The sequence below is a fragment of the Bufo bufo genome, chromosome 2 (assembly GCF_905171765.1).
Source record: "Bufo bufo chromosome 2, aBufBuf1.1, whole genome shotgun sequence".
Classification (NCBI taxonomy): Eukaryota; Metazoa; Chordata; class Amphibia; order Anura; family Bufonidae; genus Bufo; species Bufo bufo.
This window is the reverse complement of record NC_053390.1, coordinates 674,727,612-674,752,077: the sequence shown is the minus strand read 5'-3', so window position 1 is coordinate 674,752,077 and position 24,466 is coordinate 674,727,612. Positions and strand designations below refer to the sequence as shown.

General features: G+C 44.4%; 1 protein-coding gene across 1 annotated transcript in view; it reads left to right on the top strand.

The window, feature by feature from the left end:
* MARCHF1 (membrane associated ring-CH-type finger 1) overlaps positions 1-24,466 on the top strand; it is a 378,033-nt gene that overhangs the window by 44,763 nt on the left and 308,804 nt on the right. The window contains exon 3 of the mRNA XM_040419893.1: positions 21,343-21,422. Within this exon, the coding sequence (XP_040275827.1) occupies positions 21,343-21,422 (80 nt within the window). The remainder of the gene's footprint in view (positions 1-21,342; positions 21,423-24,466) is intronic.

The window sequence follows — 24,466 nt, the reverse complement described above, 5'->3', positions numbered from 1 at the left end:
ACTGACCTAAACCTCTGTTCAAATCAAGGTGGGCTCCCCCACCCCCAGCCCCAGCCAAACTAGCCCCCAACTGTACTAACGGTCCCCAAGGTGTCTCACCTGGCTGCGTGGGTGCTGTGACCCCACCAGCCGCAGGTCCTGCATCCGGATGAGCCGATCTCTGCGCTGATCCTCCAGGGGCATCTTCTTCCAAGCATCGCACCCCTCCACTAGCCGAGGATCCACTGCTACTGGCAATTTCTTCAAGGAGGGCCGGCCCCTCCCCCTCTCTTCTGCTGGATGTCACCGCCGGGAGCCTGCTGCCTCCTGCCTCCTGGCCTGCAGCAGCTCCGCCATGCTGCCCACCTCTCCCATGCTGAGAGGCCCCAGTCACCGATCCATGGACTGGGCCTGCCGAACCGGGTCCCGCCTCCAAACGCCGTCCATCACGCCGGGCAGGCCTGGCACAGCCTGCAGCAGAGCTCCGCCGCTGACCAGGATTCCTCCCACGCCTGGGCGTCCGGGGAGGCACAGGTACCGATTGCCCCAGGCATGAAGGGTCCCTTGAGGGGCTCCTCTTTCGGCGCTGAGCCCTAGGGGGCGCCATCTCCGGACTAAGGCGCGCCGGCGGAACGGACCGCCGCGGCCGGGACGTCTGAGGCAGAGGCAAAGCGGGAGCCTCTGCCACCCCCTGCAGCAGCTCCTGGATCCGACCCTGCAGCCAGTCCTCACCCTTCTCAGCCGCCGCTGCACGAAGCTGTGATATAATCACCTCCATTGTGCGTCTGGATGGCGGTCAGTACACACAAAATGGCCCCTATCTCCTGCCTCGCATCCCCTTTTAACCCCTTTGTCCCCCTCCCACTAAATCAAACCCACCAATCCCTAACCATAACCAGGGAGGGGTCTCCTTAAACCACCCCCTGTCATGTTCGCCTCCCCCTATGCTGCGCCCTCAGTCCGGCTCCTTCTGAACGTGTGTTTAGCACGGCAGGGGGAGTCATCACAGACAATCGCAGCCGCCTGTCCACAGCCAATGTGGATAAGCTCACGTTCATTAAAATGAATCAGGCATGGATCCCTCAGGACTTGTCCGTACCTTGTGCACAATAGACATGTATACCGGCACTAAGCAGCCATTGTTATACTGCAGCGCAATTGCTCATGTTTGTATTTTGGATATTTCACACTCTTTTGGAGTGTAACCTTAATTTTACAAAATTAAATTAAAACCAAAAACCTGTGTTGGCTATCTCGTCCTCCTCCACCGCCGCTTCCACCTACTCTGCTACATCCACCGCCTCCTCAAACTGCTACTCCATATGGAACTCCACCTCATAAATCCATTTTTGTGTGTTTTATTTTATATAATTTCACTACTTTGTCATTTACATTTTCGGGTGAAATTCATCAATTTTTGGGTGTATAGTACCACTGCTATACCTAGGATACCGGTAAAAAAATAAATAAAAAATTGTCAGTTACATTTTATGGTGAAATTAACAAACTTTTGGGTGTATAGTACCACTGCTATACCTAGTACATCTGCAAAAAAAGGGGGTTAGTCAGCACCTCCCAGTGCACAGGTGCACGCCGTCATGGCAAAGACTTTGAGGAAAAAAAGAGACAATGCAGCAGCACCCTGCAAATCAGATAAAGTACAATAATGCCAAAAATTATAGTGCTAATGCTACGCTTATTTATAAAGTGAGATGCTTGGCCAATGTATTTTGTACAAAACCATCTGAGCCCGTCTGCCGTACGTCAAGGCGATCTCTGTTAGACGGGTCCTAACACTAAATACTACCTGTTATGCTCCATAATGGCCGCCATAAAGTTCAGGGAGTGTTGGATCCACATGCATGCTGGATCCACTCTGCTTTTTACCATTTTTGGTGCCATAATGGCCTCCATTACAAGGGATGCAGGTACCAACATGCATGCCGAGCCCACTCTATACCTTTCCTTGTGCCAGACAGCTTCCAATGAATGTAGTGAGAGTCAGTGATAGTTACATTTTATGGTGAAATTAACAAATTTTTTGGTGTATAGTACCACTGCTATACCTAGTGGACCGGTAAAAATAAAAAATAAAAAATAAAAATTGTCAGTTACATTTTATGGTGAAATTAACATATTTTTGGGTGTATAGTACCACTGCTATACCTAGTAGGCCGGTTAAAAAATAAATAAATTATCATTTACATTTTAGGGTGAAATTCACCAATTTTGGTGTTTATAGTACCACTGCTATTCATAGTGGACCGGTAAAAAAAAATAAAAAAATTGTCAGTTACGTTTTTTGGCAAAATAAACATATTTTTGGGTGTTGTAACGGTCGCGTACACACACACAGGGAGGAGGGAAGTGACCACTGCGCTCCACCCTCACCCCTGGCCCTGCCTACTTGCCTCGCGAGTCCTAATGACAGGGGACAACTGGACGGCAATCCCTAGCTTTGAATAAGTGCAGGGAGGACAGACCAGACAAACAACAGAACGTGAACGAACCGAGTCTATACCAGGAAAGCTACGAAGTACAAATGGAGCAAGCAGAGAATAGTCAGGAGAAGCCGGGGTCATAAATACCAGGAGAGTTGTGAAGTACCAAAGGAGTCAGCAGAGGATTGTCAGGAGGAAGCCGGGGTCAGAATAACAGGAGAGCAGCAAAGTACACAAGGAGCAGGCAGAGGATCGTCAGGAATTCAGCAGGAGGTAAGTACGCCAGGAAAGACAAAGTCGCAGGTGGAACCTAAATAACAGGCAATCTGTGGCCAGCAGACTGCCTGTTTAAATAGGGAGCCAGAGAGGTCATGTGACGTGGCCAGCATCACATGACTCCACACAGACTACACAGCCGAGCGCCGAGTGATCAGCTCAACCCTAAAACCATTCTCATGAATGCTCATAGACGCGCGGGGGGCGTGCATAGTATTATCAGGAGCGCGGCCGACGCTAGACGCGCTGATGATGCGTGCCCGCCTCCTAGACCGCGCCGTGACAGGTCTATAGTACCACTGCTATACCTAGTAGACAGGTTAAAAATAAAAAATTGTCAGTTATATATTCTTGTGAAATTCACCAATTTTTGGGTGTGATGTACCACTCCTATACCTAGTAGACCGAAAAAAATAATAAAAAATTGTCAGTTACATTTTTTGGTGAAATTCGCAAATTTTTGGGTGTAATATACCCCTCCTCTACCTAGTTGACAGCTTAATAAATTTCAATAATTTTTCTGTTACATTCTTGGGTTGACATTATACAATTTTAGACGTGAATAAACACCTGCTATGCATAGGTGACAGGGAATAAAATTTTAGAAATTATTCAGTAATTAATGCACACCACATCCTTTCATTCAATGCTTAAACTTTGAAAAGTTGTCACACTTTTATACTTTAATAATTTCTCCCATATTTAAACTCTAATTTTAAATTGGATAAAATTAATCCTCTCTTGGATGTGGTCTCTCTTTCTCACGCTCCGTCTCTGGCCTGGAACCCTGATTCCCTGCCACTCGTGATCACCATGGTAGGCGCATAAAAGAACATCAAAAGTTGATAGAGCAGATATTAAATTGGATCGTGAACATCACGGGGACGTGCGACATGGTGGGGCAGTAAGTGTGCACACACCTACACGAACTGACTGACAGGGGTCAGCCCCTGCAACTTCTGGGTCTCCAAATTGGGCACATGGCCTGAGCTTGCCCTTTACGCCTTGGAGGTGCTGTCACAGGTTATATTTCCCAATGTTTTGGGGTGTACCCTAATTTTAAAATAAAATTTAAAACCAAAAACCAGTAATTTCCCTATCCACATTTGTTTGCAGAGCACTTGCCATGCTCTTAAAGGGAACCTGTCACGTGGATTTTGTGTATAGAGCTGAGGACATGGGTTGCTAGATGGCCGCTAGCAGATCCGCAATACCCAGTCCCTATAGCTCTGTGTGCTTTTATTGTGTAAAAAAAACGATTTGATACAAATGCAAATTAACCTGAGATGAGTCAGAGCTTGAAAATATGACTCTTCTCTGGTCACACAAGTAAGATATGACTCTTTTATGCTAATTCGCATATGTATCAAATCGGGTTTTTTTTACACAATAAAAGCACACAGAGCTATGGGGACTGGGTATTGCGGATGTGCTAGCGGTCATCTAGCAACCCATGTCCTCAGCTCTATACCCCAAATCCCGGTGACAGGTTTCCTTTAACCACATTTTGACGCCATTTGCAGCCCTCTAGCCCTTTCCATGACATTTTTACAGCCATTTTAGTGCTCAAAAGTTCGGGTCCCCATTGACTTCAATGGGGTTCGGGTTCGGGGTCAAGTTCGGGTCAAGTTCGGGTCCCGAACTCGAACTTATTTCCGAAGTTCGGCCGAACCCGTCGAACCCGAACATCCAGGTGTCCGCTCAACTCTAATATCTCACATAACATAAATTGTATTTTCTTGTATTTTCTACAATAAAAATATTCTTATACAATAGAACTCATTGTGTGGTAGTTATTATTAATTTAAAGTATGTATATAGAAAAATATATGTAAGATATAGTAACAGATGGCATAATAGTTCGTCCTTAATCTTGATGGGTTATAATTATGAGGTAGGTAGCTTCAAATTTATATTTATAATATGTTAATATTAGTTTTAGTTTATGTACTGCATTGAGAATTATTGAGCACAACTGCAATGATCATTCCTGATAGCATCAGATAAGGTGCGTTTAACAATCCTTTAACGTGTGAATAGTTATTTCATGTTTAGAAACTGTAAAGGTGGATTTAGACGGGGCAATAATCAGGCAGATTATGGACAACAAACATTCCTGTGAAGGCTCATTCCCGATTCCCAATCTGCCTATCTAAAGGTTCTGCTGATCACCTGGGTAATTCTGCCATTGGTGCAGGCACTAAATTATCATTTCTGGGCAGCAGATCGTAATTAGGGATGAGCGAACCCGAACTGTATAGTTCGGGTTCGTACCGAATTTTGGGGTGTCCGTGACACAGACCCAAACCCGAACATTTTCGTAAAAGTCCAGGTTCGGGTTCGGTGTTCGGCGCTTTCTTGGCGCTTTTTGAAAGGCTGCAAAGCAGCCAATCAACAAGCGTCATACTACTTGCCCCAAGAGGCCATCACAGCCTTGCCTACTATAGACCTGTACTGTTTTAGCTGGTCAAATTATTTGTAGTGACCGTAAAAGCACAGTTTTTGTTCTGGGTTGAAAAACTATTCCCAAATTTGCCATTCTCAAAATTAGTAGTTTCTGCTAGATCAGGCCTACTTTAAATCTATCTATAAAAGGATATCTTAGATTGAAGGTGCTGATAGTGTCATTCTGAAAAACTTAAAGGGCTTCTGTCACCCCATTAAACCGTTTTTTTTTTTTTTCTTTACTAATAATTCCTACACTGCGATCTCAGCATACATAAGCTGCGCCGGGTGTAGATGTGACGTCATCCGCACAGGCGCATTGAGAATGGAGCGGCCGAGTGAGTGGCCGCCTCTCAGTGCGCCTGCGCAGATTGAAGATACGTACGGCCGCGGCGCAGGCGCCAGATTTTGAATGGTAACAGGCAGGGCCAGCAGAGAAAGATCCCATCCGCTGGCCCTGTCAATCAACAAGCCGAGGGGGCGTCATTACGATCGGAGGATGCGGCTGCTACCAGCAAGTAGCCACCCTACTTGCTGGTAGCAAGGTAATTTACATATTATAAAAAACGATTTTTAGAAAATTCTACTGAACGAAAATCATTAATTAGCTTATGTATGCTGAGGTCGCAGTGTAGGAATTATTAGTAAAGAAAAAAAAAAACGGTTTAATGGGGTGACAGAAGCCCTTTAAGACACACGCTACCGTGCAGATACAAGTCTAATTCTGTGATTAAAGGTATATCTGTCACACAGCGCGTAAAAAATCAGTACAGTTTTAGCTGGTCAAGTTATATTTAGTGACCGTAAAAGCACAGTTTTTGTTCTGGGTTGAAAAACTATTCCCAAATTTGCCATTCTTAAAATTAGTAGTTTCTGCTATATCAGGCCTACTTTAAATCTATCCCAAAAAGGATATCTTAGATTCAAGGTGCTGATAGTGTCATTCTGAAAAACTTAACACACACGCTACCGTGCAGATACAAGTCTAATTCTGTGATTAAAGGTATATCTGTCACACAGCGCGTAAAAAATAGGCCTCACATTTCTATTCAACCAAATCTGTCATTACTTGTGTGCCTGTATTAGTGTAATACGGTACCTAAATAGATAGCCAGACAGTGTTAGGTGTCTGTAAAAAAAGGCCTGAATTTTAATTCAATACATTGGCCCGAATAATATTTTTCTTATTGTGGTGAACGGTAACAATGAGGAAAACAACTAGTAAGGGATGCGGACGTGGACATGGTCGTGGTGGTGTTAGTGGACCCTCTGGTGCTGGGAGAGGACGTGGCCGTTCTGCCACAGCATCACTTCCTAGTGTACCAACTACCTCAGGTCCCAGTAGCCGCCAGAATTTACAGGGATATTTGGTGGGGCCCAATGCCGTTCTAAGGATGGTAAGGCCTGAGCAGGTACAGGCATTAGTCAATTGGGTGGCCGACAGTGCATCCAGCACGTTCACATTATCTCCCACCCAGTCTTCTGCAGAAAACACACAGATGGCGCATGAAAACCAAGCCCATCAGTCTGTCACATCACCCCCATGCATATCAGGGAAACTGTCTGAGCCTCAAGTTATGCAGCAGTCTCTTATGCTGTTTGAAGACTCTGCTGCCAGGGTTTCCCAAGGGCATCCACCTAGCCCTTCCCCAGGGGTGGAAGAGATAGAATGCACTAACGCACAACCACTTATGTTTCCTGATGATGAGGACATGGGAATACCACCTCAGCACGTCTCTGATGATGACGAAACACAGGTGCCAACTGCTGCGTCTTTCTGCAGTGTGCAGACTGAACAGGAGGTCAGGGAGGAAGACTGGGTGGAAGACGATGCAGGGGACGATGAGGTCCTAGAACCCACATGGAATGAAGGTCGTGCCACTGACTTTCAGAATTCGGAGGAAGAGGCAGTGGTCAGACCGAGCCAACAGCGTAGCAAAAAACAAAGAGGGAGCATTGGGCAAAATCAGAACACCCGCCGCCAAGAGACTCCGCCTGCTACTGACCGCCGCCATCTGGGACCGAGCACCCCAAAGGCAGCTTCAAGGAGTTCCCTGGCATGGCACTTCTTTAAACAATGTGCTGACGACAAGACCCGAGTGGTTTGCACGCTGTGCAATCAGAGCCTGAAGCGAGGCATTAACGTTCTGAACCTTAGCACAACCTGCATGACCAGGCACCTGCATGCAAAGCATGAACTGCAGTGGAGTAAACACCTTAAAAACAAAGAAGTCACTCAGGCTCCCCCTGCTACCTCTTCTGCTGCTGCCGCCTCGGCCTCTTCTGCTGCTGCCGCCGCCTCGGCCTCTTCCTCCGCCTCTGGAGGGACGTTGGCACTTGCCGCCCAGCAAACATGGGATGTACCACCAACACCACCACCTGCGTCACCAAGCATCTCAACCATGTCACACGGCAGCGTTCAGCTCTCCATCTCACAAACATTTGAGAGAAAGCGTAAATTCCCACCTAGCCACCCTCGATCCCTGGCCCTGAATGACAGCATTTCTAAACTACTGGCCTATGAAATGCTGTCATTTAGGCTGGTGGACACAGACAGCTTCAAACAGCTCATGTCGCTTGCTGTGCCACAGTATGTTGTTCCCAGCCGGCACTACTTCTCCAAGAGAGCCGTGCCTTCCCTGCACAACCAAGTGTCCGATAAAATCAAGTGTGCACTGCGCAACGCCATCTGTGGCAAGGTCCACCTAACCACAGATACGTGGACCAGTAAGCACGGCCAGGGACGCTATATCTCCCTAACTGCACACTGGGTAAATGTAGTGGCGGCTGGGCCCCAGGCGGAGAGCTGTTTGGAGCACGTCCTTCCGCCGCCAAGGATCGCAGGGCAACATTCTTTGCCTCCTGTCTCCTCCTCCTCCTACTCAGCTTCCTCCTCCTCTTCTTCCAGCTGCTCATCCAGTCAGCCACACACCTTCACCACCAACTTCAGCACAGCCCGGGGTAAACGTCAGCAGGCCGTTCTGAAACTCATATGTTTGGGGGACAGGCCCCACACCGCACAGGAGTTGTGGCGGGGTATAGAACAACAGACCGACGAGTGGTTGCTGCCGGTGAGCCTCAAGCCCGGCCTGGTGGTGTGCGATAATGGGCGAAATCTCGTTGCAGCTCTGGGACTAGCCGGTTTGACGCACATCCCTTGCCTGGCGCATGTGCTGAATTTGGTGGTGCAGAAGTTCATTCACAACTACCCCGACATGTCAGAGCTGCTGCATAAAGTGCGGGCCGTCTGTTCGCGCTTCCGGCGTTCACACCCTGCTGCTGCACGCCTGTCTGCGCTACAGCGTAACTTCGGCCTTCCCGCTCACCGCCTCATATGCGATGTGCCCACCAGGTGGAACTCCACCTTGCACATGCTGGACAGACTGTGCGAGCAGCAGCAGGTCATAGTGGAGTTTCAGCTGCAACACGCACGGGTCAGTCGCACTGCGGAACAGCACCACTTCACCACCAATAACTGGGCCTCCATGCGAGACCTGTGTGCCCTGTTGCGCTGTTTCGAGTACTCCACCAACATGGCCAGTGGCGATGACGCCGTTATCAGCGTTACAATACCACTTCTATGTCTCCTTGAGAAAACACTTAGGGCGATGATGGAAGAGGAGGTGGCCCAGGAGGAAGAGGAGGAAGAGGGGTCATTTTTAGCACTTTCAGGCCAGTCTCTTCGAAGTGACTTAGAGGGAGGTTTTTTGCAACACCAGAGGCCAGGTGCAAATGTGGCTAGACAGGGCCCACTACTGGAGGACGAGGAGGAGGAGGATGAGGAGGAGGTGGAGGAGGATGAGGATGAAGCATGTTCACAACGGGGTGGCACCCAAAGCAGCTCGGGCCCATCACTGGTGCGTGGCTGGGGGGAAACACAGGACGATACGCCTCCCACAGAGGACAGCTTGTCCTTACCTCTGGGCAGCCTGGCACACATGAGCGACTACATGCTGCAGTGCCTGCGCAACGACAGCAGAGTTGTCCACATTTTAACGTGTGCGGACTACTGGGTTGCCACCCTGCTGGATCCCCGGTACAAAGACAATGTGCCCACCTTACTTCCTACACTGGAGCGTGATAGGAAGATGCGCGAGTACAAGCGCACGTTGGTAGACGCGCTACTGAGAGCATTCCCAAATGTCACAGGGAACCAGTGGAAGCCCAAGGCGAAGGCAGAGGAGGAGCAAGAGGTCGCCAACGCAGCTGTGTCACGGCCAGCTCCTCTGAGGGCAGGGTTAGCATGGCAGAGATGTGGAAAAGTTTTGTCACCACGCCACAGCTAACTGCACCACCACCTGATACGGAACGTGTTAGCATGAGGCAACATTTCACTAACATGGTGGAACAGTACCTGTGCACACCCCTCCACGTACTGACTGATGGTTCGGCCCCATTCAACTTCTGGGTCTCCAAATTGTCCACGTGGCCAGAGCTAGCCTTTTATGCCTTGGAGGTGCTGGCCTGCCCGGCGGCCAGCGTTTTGTCTGAACGTGTATTCAGCACGGCAGGGGGCGTCATTACAGCCAAACGCAGCCGCCTGTCTACAGCCAATGTGGACAAGCTGACGTTCATAAAAATTAACCAGGCACGGATCCCACAGGACCTGTCCATCCCTTGTGCAGATTAGACATTAACTACCTCCCCTTAACAATATATTATTGTACTCCAGGGCACTTCCTCATTCAATCCTATTTTTATTTTCATTTTACCATTATATTGCGGGGCAACCCAAAGTTGAATGAACCTATCCTCTGTCTGAGTGCCGGGGCCTAAATGTGTGACAGTGGCCTGTTCCAGTGGTGGGTGACGTGAAGCCTGATTCTCTGCTATGACATGAAGACTGATTCTGTGCTGACATGAAGCCAGATTCTCTGTTATGGGACCTCTCTCCTCTGTCTGGGTGCCGGGGCCTAAATATGTGACAGTGGCCTGTTCCAGTGGTGGGTGACGTGAAGCCTGATTCTCTGCTATGACATGAAGACTGATTCTGTGCTGACATGAAGCCAGATTCTCTGTTACGGGACCTCTCTCCTCTGTCTGGGTGCCGAGGCCTAAATATGTGACAGTGGCCTGTTCCAGTGGTGGGTGACGTGAAGCCTGATTCTCTGCTATGACATGAAGACTGATTCTCTGCTGACATGAAGCCTGAATCTCTGTTATGGGACCTCTCTCCTCTGCCTGGGTGCCTGGGCCTAAATATGTGACAGTGGCCTGTTCCAGTGGTGGGTGACATGAAGCCTGATTCTCTGCTATGACATGAAGACTGATTCTCTGCTGACATGAAGCCTGAATCTCTGTTATGGGACCTCTCTCCTCTACCTGGGTGCCTGGGCCTAAATATGTGACAGTGGCCTGTTCCAGTGGTGGGTGACGTGAAGCCTGATTCTCTGCTATGACATGAAGACTGATTCTCTGCTGACATGAAGCCTGAATCTCTGTTATGGGACCTCTCTCCTCTGCCTGGGTGCCTGGGCCTAAATATGTGACAGTGGCCTGTTCCAGTGGTGGGTGACGTGAAGCCTGATTCTCTGCTATTACATGAAGACTGATTCTCTGCTGACATGAAGCCTGAATCTCTGTTATGGGACCTCTCTCCTCTGCCTGGGTGCCTGGGCCTAAATATGTGACAGTGGCCTGTTCCAGTGGTGGGTGACGTGAAGCCTGATTCTCTGCTATGACATGAAGACTGATTCTGCGCTGACATGAAGCTAGATTCTCTGTTACGGGACCTCTCTCCTCTGTCTGGGTGCCGGGGCCTAAATGTGTGACAGTGGCCTGTTCCAGTGGTGGGTAATGTGAAGCCTGATTCTCTGCTATGACATGAAGACTGATTCTGTGCTGACATGAAGCCAGATTCTCTGCTATGGCATGAAGAGACTGATTCTCTGCTGACGTGAAGCCCGATTCTCTGCTATGGGACCTCTGTCCAATTGATATTGGTTAATTTTTATTTTTTTTATTTTAATTTTAATTAATTTTCCTATCAACATTTGTTTGCAGGGGATTTACCTACATGTTGCTGCCTTTTGCAGCCCTCTAGCTCTTTCCTGGGCTGTTTTACAGCCTTTTTAGTGCCGAAAAGTTCGGGTACTTATTGACTTCAATGGGGTTCGGGTTCGGGACGAAGTTCGGGTCGGGTTCGGATCCCGAACCCGAACATTTCCGGGAAGTTCGGCCGAACTTCTCGAACCCGAACATCCAGGTGTTCGCTCAACTCTAATCGTAATGTCTAAAGAGCGATCTGCTGCCCAGAAACAATGCAGCCATATGAGGACAAGAAATTGCAATATCGATCCCTCGTTCTCATACTGTGGAAGTAATAACTGCATGTAACTACAGCGGTCTGCTCCAGCGAGAGAGCAGTCGACTGTTGGGAAGGTCTAGGACGCCATACTTCTATCCCATTACTCCATGTTGGCTTGGCTGTGAACAAGGTCGATGATGGACTGAAGCATTGGTTATGATTGCTATATGTGTGTCTTAAGGATGGAATAAATACTATTATTTTATTGAAACTTTGAGTGGCATGATTTTCCAAATCCTGATTCTATTAGGTCTTTACCCCATCACTGAGCACCTTACTTGACAAAAGTGGAGTGCAAACCATCCCCATTTCATTATCGACTTCCTTCCCAACAATTGACTGCTCCTCGGAATGTGTAAATGTGCTTTAAGACTCTTTCTTCAGTCGATCAAAAATCATTGTAATTAAATACACAGTGACTCAATCCTGTCAGTATATAGTTTTATGCTCATGTGACTCATGGTATAATTCAAATTGTAAGTGCCATTTGACTTTCAACAAAACATCTGTATTATATGTGGTAACGTCTGTCAACTGCAAGGAAAATGGTCTTGAGTTGCTGTTTTGTGTATTTAACTAATGATTTATGTGGACACTTAATGTAGCATGAAATAAATGACTTATATTGTTCTTACTTTTAATTAAATGCTATAATTTGTTCTCCAATATTTATTGTGCTGTAATCAGGTGCCATTCAGCAATTAATGTACTTTCTAATTAATGTTTTATGAGATGGAAGGGTCAGCAATCAACTTGCATGTCATTAACTAGATTTATAATCATTACTTATTAAGGAGTCAATTCGTTTTCCAGTACATAAATATAATTTCCTATGTATTTTACTGTTTGCTTGACTTTAGCAACCTGATTAGCCAATTACTGTATATTCATTACAATCAAATAATGTCACTCAAGGTAACCATTTTGTTTTCTTTAAACCTAGTAAAAAACATAACTTAACTGGTAAATGTTAGTAGGAAAATATAATTGTCTTTTAAATGGGTTGCCCAGGTTATAAAAAAGCAACCCCCATTCCCAGCAGGAATGGTCATAAAATAATAAAATACAATTCAGATAAAGTCTTCATGTACGCATATTGTGGAGCCATAAGCACTGGATATATTGGCCTCTGTACAGCACTGTATTACAGAAATATATTACCCTAGAACCAATGTATTTGTATAATTTGGCTTTTGATGTAAAATGGGATATGTTGCTTTGCATATGGAATCCAACAGAAAAAGACTGTATATGAAGTAGGAGATATACACTGCCTGTCCAAAAAAAAAGTCGCCACAAAAAAAAAAAGCCTTTAGGTTTGATTACGGCACGCATTCACTGTGGCATTGTTTCTATAAGCTTCTGCAATGTCACAAGATTTTTTTCCATCCAGTGTTGCATTAATTTTTCACCAAGATCTTGCATTGATGATGGTAGAGTCTGACTGCTGCGCAAAGCCTTCCCCAGCACATCCCAAAGATTCTAAATGGGGTTAATGTCTGGACTCTGTGGTGGCCAGTCCATGTGTGAAAATGATGTCTCATGCTCCTCTTTCACAATTTGAGCCCGATGAATCCTGGCATTGTCATCTTGGAATAGGCCCATGCCATCAGGGAAGAAAAAATCCATTGATGGAATAACCTGGTCATTCAGTATGTTCAGGTAGTCAGCTGACCTCATTCTTCTTCATACTGTTGCTGAACCTAGACCGGACCAACTGCAGCAACCCCAGATCATAGCACTGCCCCCACAGGCTTGTACAGTAGGCACTGGGCATGATGGGTGCATCACTTCATCTGCCTCTCTTCTTACCCTGATGCAATGTAGCAATAAGACAGCACTACTCACTAGGTTTCCAGTTATTCCAGTCTGTGGCGGTGCCCGTAGTGTCGGATGCCGGTCTCTTGGTCCCACTAAGCGTCAGAAAATAGTATAAAGCCACGACACTCCAATGTATCTTGTTATTTTCCTTATTTTATTGCACCTTACACAGCAACGTTTTGACCTTGCGGTCTTTATCAAGCTCAATGGACAGGCAGTGTACTAAGGTACTATAGGGCATAAACATAAGTGTAGTATTCAGCTCTGTGTAACTCAGAGTGTAGCCTTAGCTTGAGTCCTTAAAGGTGTTGTGCAGGCCATATATATTGATGACCTATCGCCAGGATAGATTGTCAATATTAGATCAGTGGGGGTCTGATACCTGACACCCCCGCCGATTAGTTGTTTGAAGAGCAGTTGGCGCACTATGAAAGCATTGCTTCCTGTTCATTACACTATGCATTGTCTCCTCTGGAGCCCCAATAAAGTGAATAATAGTGCACCACCAAAACTTCTGAGATGGTGGGCAGTGTAATGAACAGGAAGCTGTGCTCGCATAGAGTGCAGCCTCCTCTTCAAACAGCTAATCGGCGGGAGTGCTAGGTGTTGGACCCCAGACTATCTGATATTGATGACCTATCCTGATGATAGGTCATAAATATATATGGCCTGCACAATCCCTTTAACTTAAATGTAATTACACTTCCCAAAGTATGGCAGTGTGAGTGCTGATGGATGATAAAACATCCTTCTACGCTAATTTCCACTGGTCTTATTAGACAGGCCGATGCAAACATAATTCAGGAGGAACAGTTTGTTCCTCCCTCATTCTGTTCTATTCATTATCGGCAGTAAATCCCTGATTAGACACTGAGATGTGCTGCCGATAATCGGGCATCTTTCATCCTGTTTGCTCATTCATCAGCTGATCGACTGCTCAGTTATATGAGCCAATTATTGTTAATGAGCGTTCCTATGAACACTTGTTCCCGATAATTTGCAGATAATTGTGTCTAATAGGCCTTTAGCCCCTTAACGCATAATGCCATACATATACAGCATTATGTGCCCACAATTGTATTGAGGGGGCTGCTGCGGTGAACTTGCCCCATATGCAGCGGGTGCCTACTGTATAATACAGCAGGCACCCGGCCGCAATGATGGGGAATGGCAATTGAGCCGAACACCATAATTTAACCCTTATGCTATTTAATCTGTGAGGTAAGGCAGAGGGATGTCTGAAATCGTGGGGCTCCAATCAGTTACCATGACAAAAGATTTAAAAAAAACAGGTTCTAGCCCCCCTAAGTGAAAAAACTGTTAAAAAAAATGTCTGAAATATTAAAATATTTTTAAAAATGAAAAAACTACGGAAAAAAAATTAAAAACACGATTCGCCATTTTCTTTTGTCACCTTGTCCCCCCCAAAAATTGACTGACAATGATCTAAAAGTTCTACATGCCACAAAAATGATACCAATAAAAACTATTCTGCAAAAAACAAGCCCTCACACACAGTGGCATAGCGTGGGTTGCCAGCACTCGGGGCAAGACAAGTATTGTGCCCCCCCCCCCTCCCAACCTGTTACACACTCCTTTTTATTTTACAGATAATGCAGTAGATATCACTTGCAGTCACAGGTAACACCACAGATAACACAGTGATAACTCTCTGAGTACAGATAATGTAGTAGATTGGTGTGAGGCCACAGAATTCAGAACACACCCAGTGTGACCTGAAGTCTGGGGCCGGGCTGCAGCAGGGTGGGCAAAATTCTATATCCACCTCCCCCCAATCCTACTGTAAACAGATATTTGGATGTACATTTCATACATCGCTACGAAATATACAGTAGACTACAGCTGCACATACCTCTTACATCGAGTGAAATCTCCTGTAAAGTAGACCCTTTCCTCAACATCTTCATTCAAAGATAAGACCACCATGACACCTTGTTTCAGCCGTGTCTCATCTCTGCAGAGTTTCACAGAAAAATCCTCCCCCTCCTGGTGCCTCAACACTGTCATCCGGCTGCTACCTCCAATACTGTTCTAGTGCCAGGCAGATAGTCCCCACCTAATACCATGCTCCCAAACTGTCCTCAGTGGTAATAGCGTTTCCTACACCAGTGTTTCTCAACTCCAGTCCTCAGGGCCAATCTGCCGGTCATGTTTTCAGGATTTCCTTAGTATTCAGCAGGTGATATAATTAGTGTCAGTGCATCAGGACTTACCACAGGTATTCATTCCGTGGGATATTCTCAAATCATGATCGGCAGGCGGGCCCTGAGGACTGGAGTTGAGGAACTGTACCCTACAGTACCTCCAATAGCTCAATAATGTGCTCAATAATAATGCCCCTATAGTTCCTCCTATACAAGGCCCCTCTATTATTATTATGGCCCCTTCTGTATTAATATTATTATTATTATTATCCCATTTGCATCATCTGTATTATTATTATTATTATTATTATTGCCCCCTCTGTGTTGTTATTATTATAATGACCCCCTCTGTATTATTATTATTATTGCCCCCTCTGTGTTATTATTTTAATGACCCCCTCTGTATTATTATTATTATTATTATTATTATTATGGCCCCCTCTGTGTTATTTTTATTATGGCCTACTCAGTATTATTATTATTAGTAAAAGTTAAGTTAGATGCACAGGGAGGTTGATGCACCAAGTAGGGTGCTCTCAGTTTTAGCAGTGTCACCCCGCTGCTAGAGTGGGATAAATGTAGAAGAGAGATAACTGGGCACACCTAGGATATTGGTAATTGGTATTTATTAGTTAGTTATGTAAGTTATTAAAAGTTTATTAAAAGTACTTGCGATAGTTTGGAATGTAAAATCACTATCACACTATTACGTAACATACAAAATATCAAAATATCAATTCTGCGTCCCAGTGGTTGGAGTGGAGCCGCAACAGTCACTGCCGGCAATTGAGCAGCCTCACTCCAATCCCTGCGCAAGCAGAACAAATATGAAACATATAGGCTACATGCACCAAAGTAACATTAAGTTGGCGGATTACTGCAGCAATAACATATAGAGGTGATAAAAGTGATAAAATAAGTCCAATATAAAAGGAATAATGGCCTGGTAACGTTATAAATAGAAATTCGTTTCTCCTGAAGGTTAGCAAAATGTCCAAGTGTGCCAAAGGTACCCACAGGTGGTGTTGTGTAGTCTATTCACAATGGTGCAATAATTTGGTTCATTCGATCATTAGGCCAGCGGCGTCCCGCTTGTGGTCTAAAATTAATCCGACAATTGGACAGAAGTACATAGAGGAACAGTCTTACCGGTGATGGAGGGTTCTCACAATGAGGAGAAACCTCTGCCGTCTAACGAAACTTAATCCTAGTTTTTGTGCAGTCGGGCAGGGCTCGCGGTAGATGCTGTAAATCACCTGTTCGCAGTCGAATCACTGCACGAGGTCCCGCTTGTTTGAGTCCTAATAGAATATCCCAACCTTTCAGGTGGATGTTTCAGATCGGCTGTACGTGACGAGTCGGCTCAAGATTGTTCCTTTCTCCAGTCGATGCGGTGCACTCGCATATGCTTGAATTTGGGGGGTCAGACCAGACGCGTTTCGGGGTTACTGATGAAGGGGATACTCTAACCCCGAAACGCGTCTGGTCTGACCCCCCAAATTCAAGCATATGCGAGTGCACCGCATCGACTGGAGAAAGGAACAATCTTGAGCCGACTCGTCACGTACAGCCGATCTGAAACATCCACCTGAAAGGTTGGGATATTCTATTAGGACTCAAACAAGCGGGACCTCGTGCAGTGATTCGACTGCGAACAGGTGATTTACAGCATCTACCGCGAGCCCTGCCCGACTGCACAAAAACTAGGATTAAGTTTCGTTAGACGGCAGAGGTTTCTCCTCATTGTGAGAACCCTCCATCACCGGTAAGACTGTTCCTCTATGTACTTCTGTCCAATTGTCGGATTAATTTTAGACCACAAGCGGGACGCCGCTGGCCTAATGATCGAATGAACCAAATTATTGCACCATTGTGAATAGACTACACAACACCACCTGTGGGTACCTTTGGCACACTTGGACATTTTGCTAACCTTCAGGAGAAACGAATTTCTATTTATAACGTTACCAGGCCATTATTCCTTTTATATTGGACTTATTTTATCACTTTTATCACCTCTATATGTTATTGCTGCAGTAATCCGCCAATTTAATGTTACTTTGGTGCATGTAGCCTATATGTTTCATATTTGTTCTGCTTGCGCAGGGATTGGAGTGAGGCTGCTCAATTGCCGGCAGTGACTGTTGCGGCTCCACTCCAACCACTGGGACGCAGAATTGATATTTTGATATTTTGTATGTTACGTAATAGTGTGATAGTGATTTTACATTCCAAACTATCGCAAGTACTTTTAATAAACTTTTAATAACTTACATAACTAACTAATAAATACCAATTACCAATATCCTAGGTGTGCCCAGTTATCTCTCTTCTACTATTATTATTATTATTATTATTATTATTATAATGACCCCCTCTGTATTATTATTATTATGGCCCCCTCTGTAATGTTATTATTATTATTAGAGATGAGCGAATTTCAGGTAATGAAATTTGTTCATGCTTCTATTACTGGTAAAAGATGAATTGCGTTATCGATTTCCATAACCACAGAACATAACGCAATTCTATGAAAGAAATGCATAACGGAATGCCTTTAGAGGCATTCCATAATTCCTTCCATCATAATAGAGGTCTATGGGCTGCAAAACAGATCCGTCCCATTTCCGTTATGCAGGAGAGGACCCCCCTTCATAACTGAAACGGAACGGATCCGTTTTGCAGCCCAAAGACTTCTATTATTATGGAATAAATAACAGAATGCCTCTAAAGGCTTTCCGTTATGCATTCTGTCATATAATTGCATTATGGTCCGTGATAACAGAATCCATAACGCAATTCACCTTTTACCAGTAAACGAAGCGTGAACAAATTTCAAAATATGAAATTCGCTCATCTCTAATTATTATGACCCCCTTTGTATTATTATTATTATTATTATTATTATAATGACCCCCTCGATATAATTATTATTATTATTATTGTTATAATGAGCCCCTCTGTATTATTACTATTATGGCCACCTCTGTATTATTATGGCCCTCTGTTACTATTACCATAATGGCCCCCTCTGTACTATTATTACTATAATGGCCCCCTCTGTATTAGTATTTTGATATATAATGGCCCCCATTCTTTCTACATAATTGCCTCCTTGGTATCCCTCCTTTTCTGTGGTATTGATAATGCCCCCTCCTCCATAGTACAGCTTGCCTTAGGGAACTTACATAAAAATAAAAAAATACTCACCTTTCTTACTCACTCAGTCACTGCTTCTGACCTGTGTCCGGGCGTCCCCGCGCAGGCAGTCACGAACACACCACCATGCCCTCCTACGCCGCGTCATCACGTCATCTCGCGAGACCCGGCAGAGGAGGTCTCAGTGAGGTAACTGCGATCTCCTGCCCCACTCTACTGCCTCATAGGCTTCAGGCCTGGTGGCCTTAACCCTATGAGGCAGAACGGAGGGGACGGGAGGCTCCCGTGGCCCTCATTGAAATGCCTGCTGCCCAGCGCCCCCTGCAATTTGGCACCCGGGCCAACCGCACTGTCGAACCCCTCACCCCCCACTCACACACACACACACACGCTACGCCACTGCTCACACATCTGTTGACCCAAAAAAAATAAGTTATGGCTTATTTTTTTTTAAGTAATAAAACAAAATAGAAACTATACAAGTTTGATAATGCCGTAATTGTATTGAGTTGCAGAAAATGAATGTCATGTCATTTTTTGCGCACAGTGATAGCCGTGATGTCAAAACCCCCAAATCCTTGGCGAAATTGTTTATTTTTTTCAATTTTACCCTACAAAGATTTTTTTTTCTATTTTCCAATATAAGACATGGTAAATTAAATGATAAAAATGCATCTTGTCATGCAAAAAATAAGCCCTTAAGGGCTGTTTCACACGAGCGGATGCCGTGCGTGACATCCGCTCCGTGAATGACAGCCAAGACCCGATGCGGACAGCAGAAGCACGGAGCATTAACATGACTGATAATGCTCCCTGCCTCTCTGTGATCTCTTTACTACGAAATCACAGTGAGATAAAGTTGTCACTGTGATTTCGTAGTAAGCATTATCAATCATGTTACTGCTCTGTGCTTCTGCAGTCTGCATCGGGTCTTGGCTGTCATTCACGGAGCGGATGTCACGCACGGCATCCGCTCGTGTGAAACAGCCCTAAGTCTCATTCACACATCAGTGTTTTGGTCAGTGATTTCCATCAGTGACTATGAGGTAAAACAATGAGTGGAGCCTCCACAGATATAAGGGAAAGATCTGCACCGGTTCTGTGTTTAGAGCTGCATCTGATTTTGGTTCACAATCACTGATGGAAATCACTGACCGAACACTGACTGTGTGAATGAGGCATTATATGGCTATGTGAACAGAAAAATAAAAAAGTTCTGGCTACTGAAACGTGTGAAGGAAGAATAAAAAATGCGACAATAAAATAGGTCCGGTCTTTAAGGGAGAGAGTGTACATAATCTAATAATATTTGTATGTTAAATGCCAGTTTCCTTGCACTATTATATCTAAGTGAATTGGACTAAAGATATACTGTAGGACAGGGGTTAACAACCTTCAGCACTCCAGCTGTGGTGAAACTACAATTCCCAACATGCCCCTTTCAGTTCTGTGGAAGATCTGGGAACAGCCACACACATGTGCATGCTGGGAATTGTAGTTTCACTACAGCTCGAGTGCCTGAAGTTGCTAATCCCTTTTGTAGGAAGCATTTTGAAAGTTTATTTAAAGTGACCATCAGATGAAGAAAAAAAATCACATTGGGCTCATTCACACGAACGTGTGCTGGCCGCTGCCGTATTGTGGACCACCGTTACATGTGCATTCCGCATCACGGATGTGGACCAATTCACTTCAATGGGTCCGCAAATCCGGAGATGCGGAACTGAACACTACAGAAGCACTACGGAGTGCTTCCTGAGGTTCCGTTCCGTGCCTCCGCACCGCAAAAAGATAGAACATACGTTTTTGCGGAACAGAGTGAATGGATCCACGATCCCCATGCGGCTGAGCCACGGTCGGTGGCCGTGCATTGAGGACCACAATTTGCGGTCCACAGCACGGGCTTCACACGAGCCCTAACTGAGGAACTAGCAAAACACTTACCTGGTGCCTGTTTTTTTTTAACCTTTTAGTTGCAGATTCATTGACTCTCTGGCCCCTCTTCTGCCATCCAAAATAGCTGTACCTCTTTTCAGACTACCTAATGTACACTGCTTGTTCAACCCTGCTCTTGGATTGGCCAGCACTGCTTATGTGAGCAGTGCTGGCCAATCTGAGGGCAGCAAGAAGTGTGTTGGGCTACCAAATGCACAGTATGCTCAGATAGTCTGAGAAGTGGTGCAGTCATCTTGGATGGTAGAAGAGGAGCCCAGGAATTGGTAGATCTGCAGCTGAAAATATAAAAAAAGGGGTCCAAACTCAGGAAAGGGCCAGGGAAGATAAGAAATTGTCTTGGTCCTAGCAGCGTACGGCTTCAGGGTGGGACCTAGTGTGCTTAGGAGCACAATATGAACTGACTCTGTGCAACGTCAGGTCAAAGTGTAGTGAATGCCTAGACGCAGTGCTGCACGAAATGCAGTCAGACTTATGCATTAAGGAGACCAAGGGGGGGGGGGGGGGAAGCACATTCAAAAAATATGCTATGGTGCCCAATTAGTTCTAGTTACGCCATGGGCACCAGGTAATTGTTCTGTTCATTCCCCAGTTAGTGTAATATTTTTTTTTTCTTGAACCAGGAGGTCGATTTAAGAAGTTCTATTTTAGCTAAACCAAACAATTAATTAAATAAATAAACAAATGCATTTATTTTATTTAAAACAATAAATACTAATAAAGTATATAGTATACAGATAGATCTGAACATATTGCCTACTGCCATAATATTTCTTCTTTTTTTAATTTTTTTTAGGCAAGCAGTCCAACCACAGTTACAGCCCCAAGGAGCCACTCACAAACATCTGTCTGTCCATCTACTCAGGATATTTGTAGGTGTGTAAAATGTTTATTGTGCATTTCTAAATGATAAATACAGTTAGTGACAGTGAGAACCTAATATCATTGTTTTCTACTTTTATTTAAAAACTTAAATTCACCAAATTTCCCATCATTTCATGTAGATTCGTATTTTGTTGATTTTCCATATATCTTTATTTCTTATCTTTTCTTTCATTACTTTTGCATGTCCTTTGGTCATGGATTCATTTTTTTAGAACTTCGTTGCTTGATGTTTCAGAAGATGAATTTAACCATACCACACCTGTCATACCAATTGCACTTTCTGGTAGGGAGCCTGGTAAAAAACAAGTAAAACGAAGGTTTAGACGTAAAAGAGCGAGTTGCACCACCTGTGCCCAAACAGCAAAGCAAAGAAGTATACAAGCTATTGATGTAACACGAAAACTAGATGTGGTAGACACTGACTCTTCATCAGATGAAAGACAATGGGCTACAAGAGTTAGACGAAATGAAAATCTGCATCCCCATAAGCAAGGAAGAAAGCGGGACAAATCACGTGATGGTTCTTCTGACTCTAATGCCATTGAAATGGTCAATCTAAGTTCCAAAGCTTCACAAGCACAAAAGCTTAATCAACATCATCCCCATCATCATCATCATCAACAGCAGCATCAAATCAGTAATCTTCCCAGCAATTCATCCTACTACAGAAGGAGAAAACCATCAAAGGTCAAAGAGTCCAGCCCTACATCATCTGGATCTTCACCTGAAACAAAGCGACATTCTAACAGAAGAGTGAAAAGAAGAGTAAAACCTTGTGCTGATGCTCAGAAGTGTCAATGCAACATTACAAAAGAGAAAGTTATTAAGAAAAATGTAAGGGAGGAAGGTGCTGGTGTAGAGACCTTGGCCCCAGTTCCTGCTGGCCAGTATGAGAGTACTGCTTCACCTGTTAACTGTGATGATTGGGGTGATGATTTAGAAACCTGCAGGTCAGTCTTCAACTGTAGTATTTTAGTTGGCAACACATTTGTTTTACTATTTCTACCATTAATTTGCATATCTATTACATAATTTTGCTGTTCCAATGCTCATTACAGATGTCATCCAGAAGGTAACCTACACAAAAATGAGAACATTGTGATGAGTGTAAGGTCTGCACACTTGTTTCTAAGTTGGTGCTTGTGAATAACTTGTCAGTCATCTCACAATTCAGAGATTCATGGCACTCCAAATTTATGAAGCAATAATTTCATATTTTATTGTAAATAGTCATACACTGAACAAGTCAGACTGGATGTTTTGGTCTGCATAAACCTTCCTCAACAGTTAAGGGGGTTAACCACTTTTTTTTATAATAATGCCCTATCCACAGGCTGCTTCGCAGAATAAAAAAAAAAATTATTGTGACAAATTACTTTGTCTTGAAAAAAAAAAAATCGTAAGTAGCGGGTGCAATAACAGGGAGCAGCAATAGCGCTGCTCTCCATCATTGTACCCCTCAGATGCAGCGTTCATACATGATTGGGGCATCTGAAAGTAAAAACAGTATAAAATGAACAGGAAAAAAAATGAAATCATACTTACTGCCTACATTTGCTCACTACGGGCTGGCAGCCGCCATCTTACTTGAAGATCTGGCGCAAAATCTTGCATGGCATGAGATGAAGTCGTCATCAGGTTAAATTGATTCGCTACCACGAAGCACGAGGAATCAAATTTATCCCTGAAATTAAGATCGAATTCCACTTCATGGGATTCGATTTCCTCAACTGTAGTCATTAATATCAGATTGGTGGGGTGCCGAATGCCGACATCCCCGTAGATCAGCCTTTTGAAGAGAACGCGGCGCTTGTTTGAGACCTGCCTTCTCTACAGTGTTTACCTGCTCGCCATCACAACAGTGAGCACGTGTAATTGCAGCTCCTCCATCCCTATTCGCTTCAATCGAATGGCTCCTTCCTGTTCAAGTAAATAGGAAGAAGCCGTCCCATTGAAATGAACGGGATGGTGGAGTTGTAATTACAGTATACCGCTCATGGCTGCAATTGTGACCGCAAGCAGGAAAAGAGTGAAGAGAAGGCAGTGCTCATACCTCAATGCGTTCTCTTCAAACTGCTGATTGTTGGGGGTGCTGGGAGTTGGCCCCCTGTCAACCTGATATTGATAACCTATCCTGAGGATAGGTCATCTGTATAAAAAAATCTGAAACCCGTTTAACTCTATAATGAAATATATTGGAAAATATTTATACTGTACATATAACACTAAATACCCAGATGCACGTGTATATAACAAGATGCACAACAATTAGAGTATAAATAAACAGACTCAACATAGCACAAAAATGGTTAAAAAAGACAAATTAAATTACAATAAATCCAGATATAGTGCAAGATATATTTCACAAAATAGTGAATATAGTACTTCCAGCAGTATCTTAGTTATGGAATGATACCAGGTCAATATACATATAGGGGGAGCTAAAGAAATATATATATACCATATATATATATATATATATATATATTTATTTATTCTATAGATAGATAGATTTAGATATACACGTAGAAAAGCTCAATATGGAAGTATACAGGCAAAAGGAATTGCCAAGTTGGTAAATCGGACAAGAGAAAATTGAACATTAAAGAATGCTATATAGCTGTGTCTAGATTACCTGTGACCAAAATATAGCTAGTTTAGAGACCTCTGGATTGTATGCTGGGAAGACCCTGGCGTCTGTAAATATGTAGGGCACTCGCACTCATCAAAGTTGCGTAGCAAAGCATGCTGCTTTGTTGTCATGGCAATGGTATGCTATGAAAATAATAGAATTGCTCAAAGGCGGGATCTAAAATAAATGAGCAATTATGTGACGGGAAGAACTTGGCGCCTATGAATATGCAGGGGCCATGCGTCTGGTTATGTCTGTTATGGTAATAGGACCCTCTACATGGGCAATAGGAACACTCTAAGGCATGGATATGAGAATACTGTGGTATAATATTACAATTATAAGAGAAAGAACATTTCAGCAGCGAAAAGAAAAGGGAAAAATCAGACATATAGGCAAATTG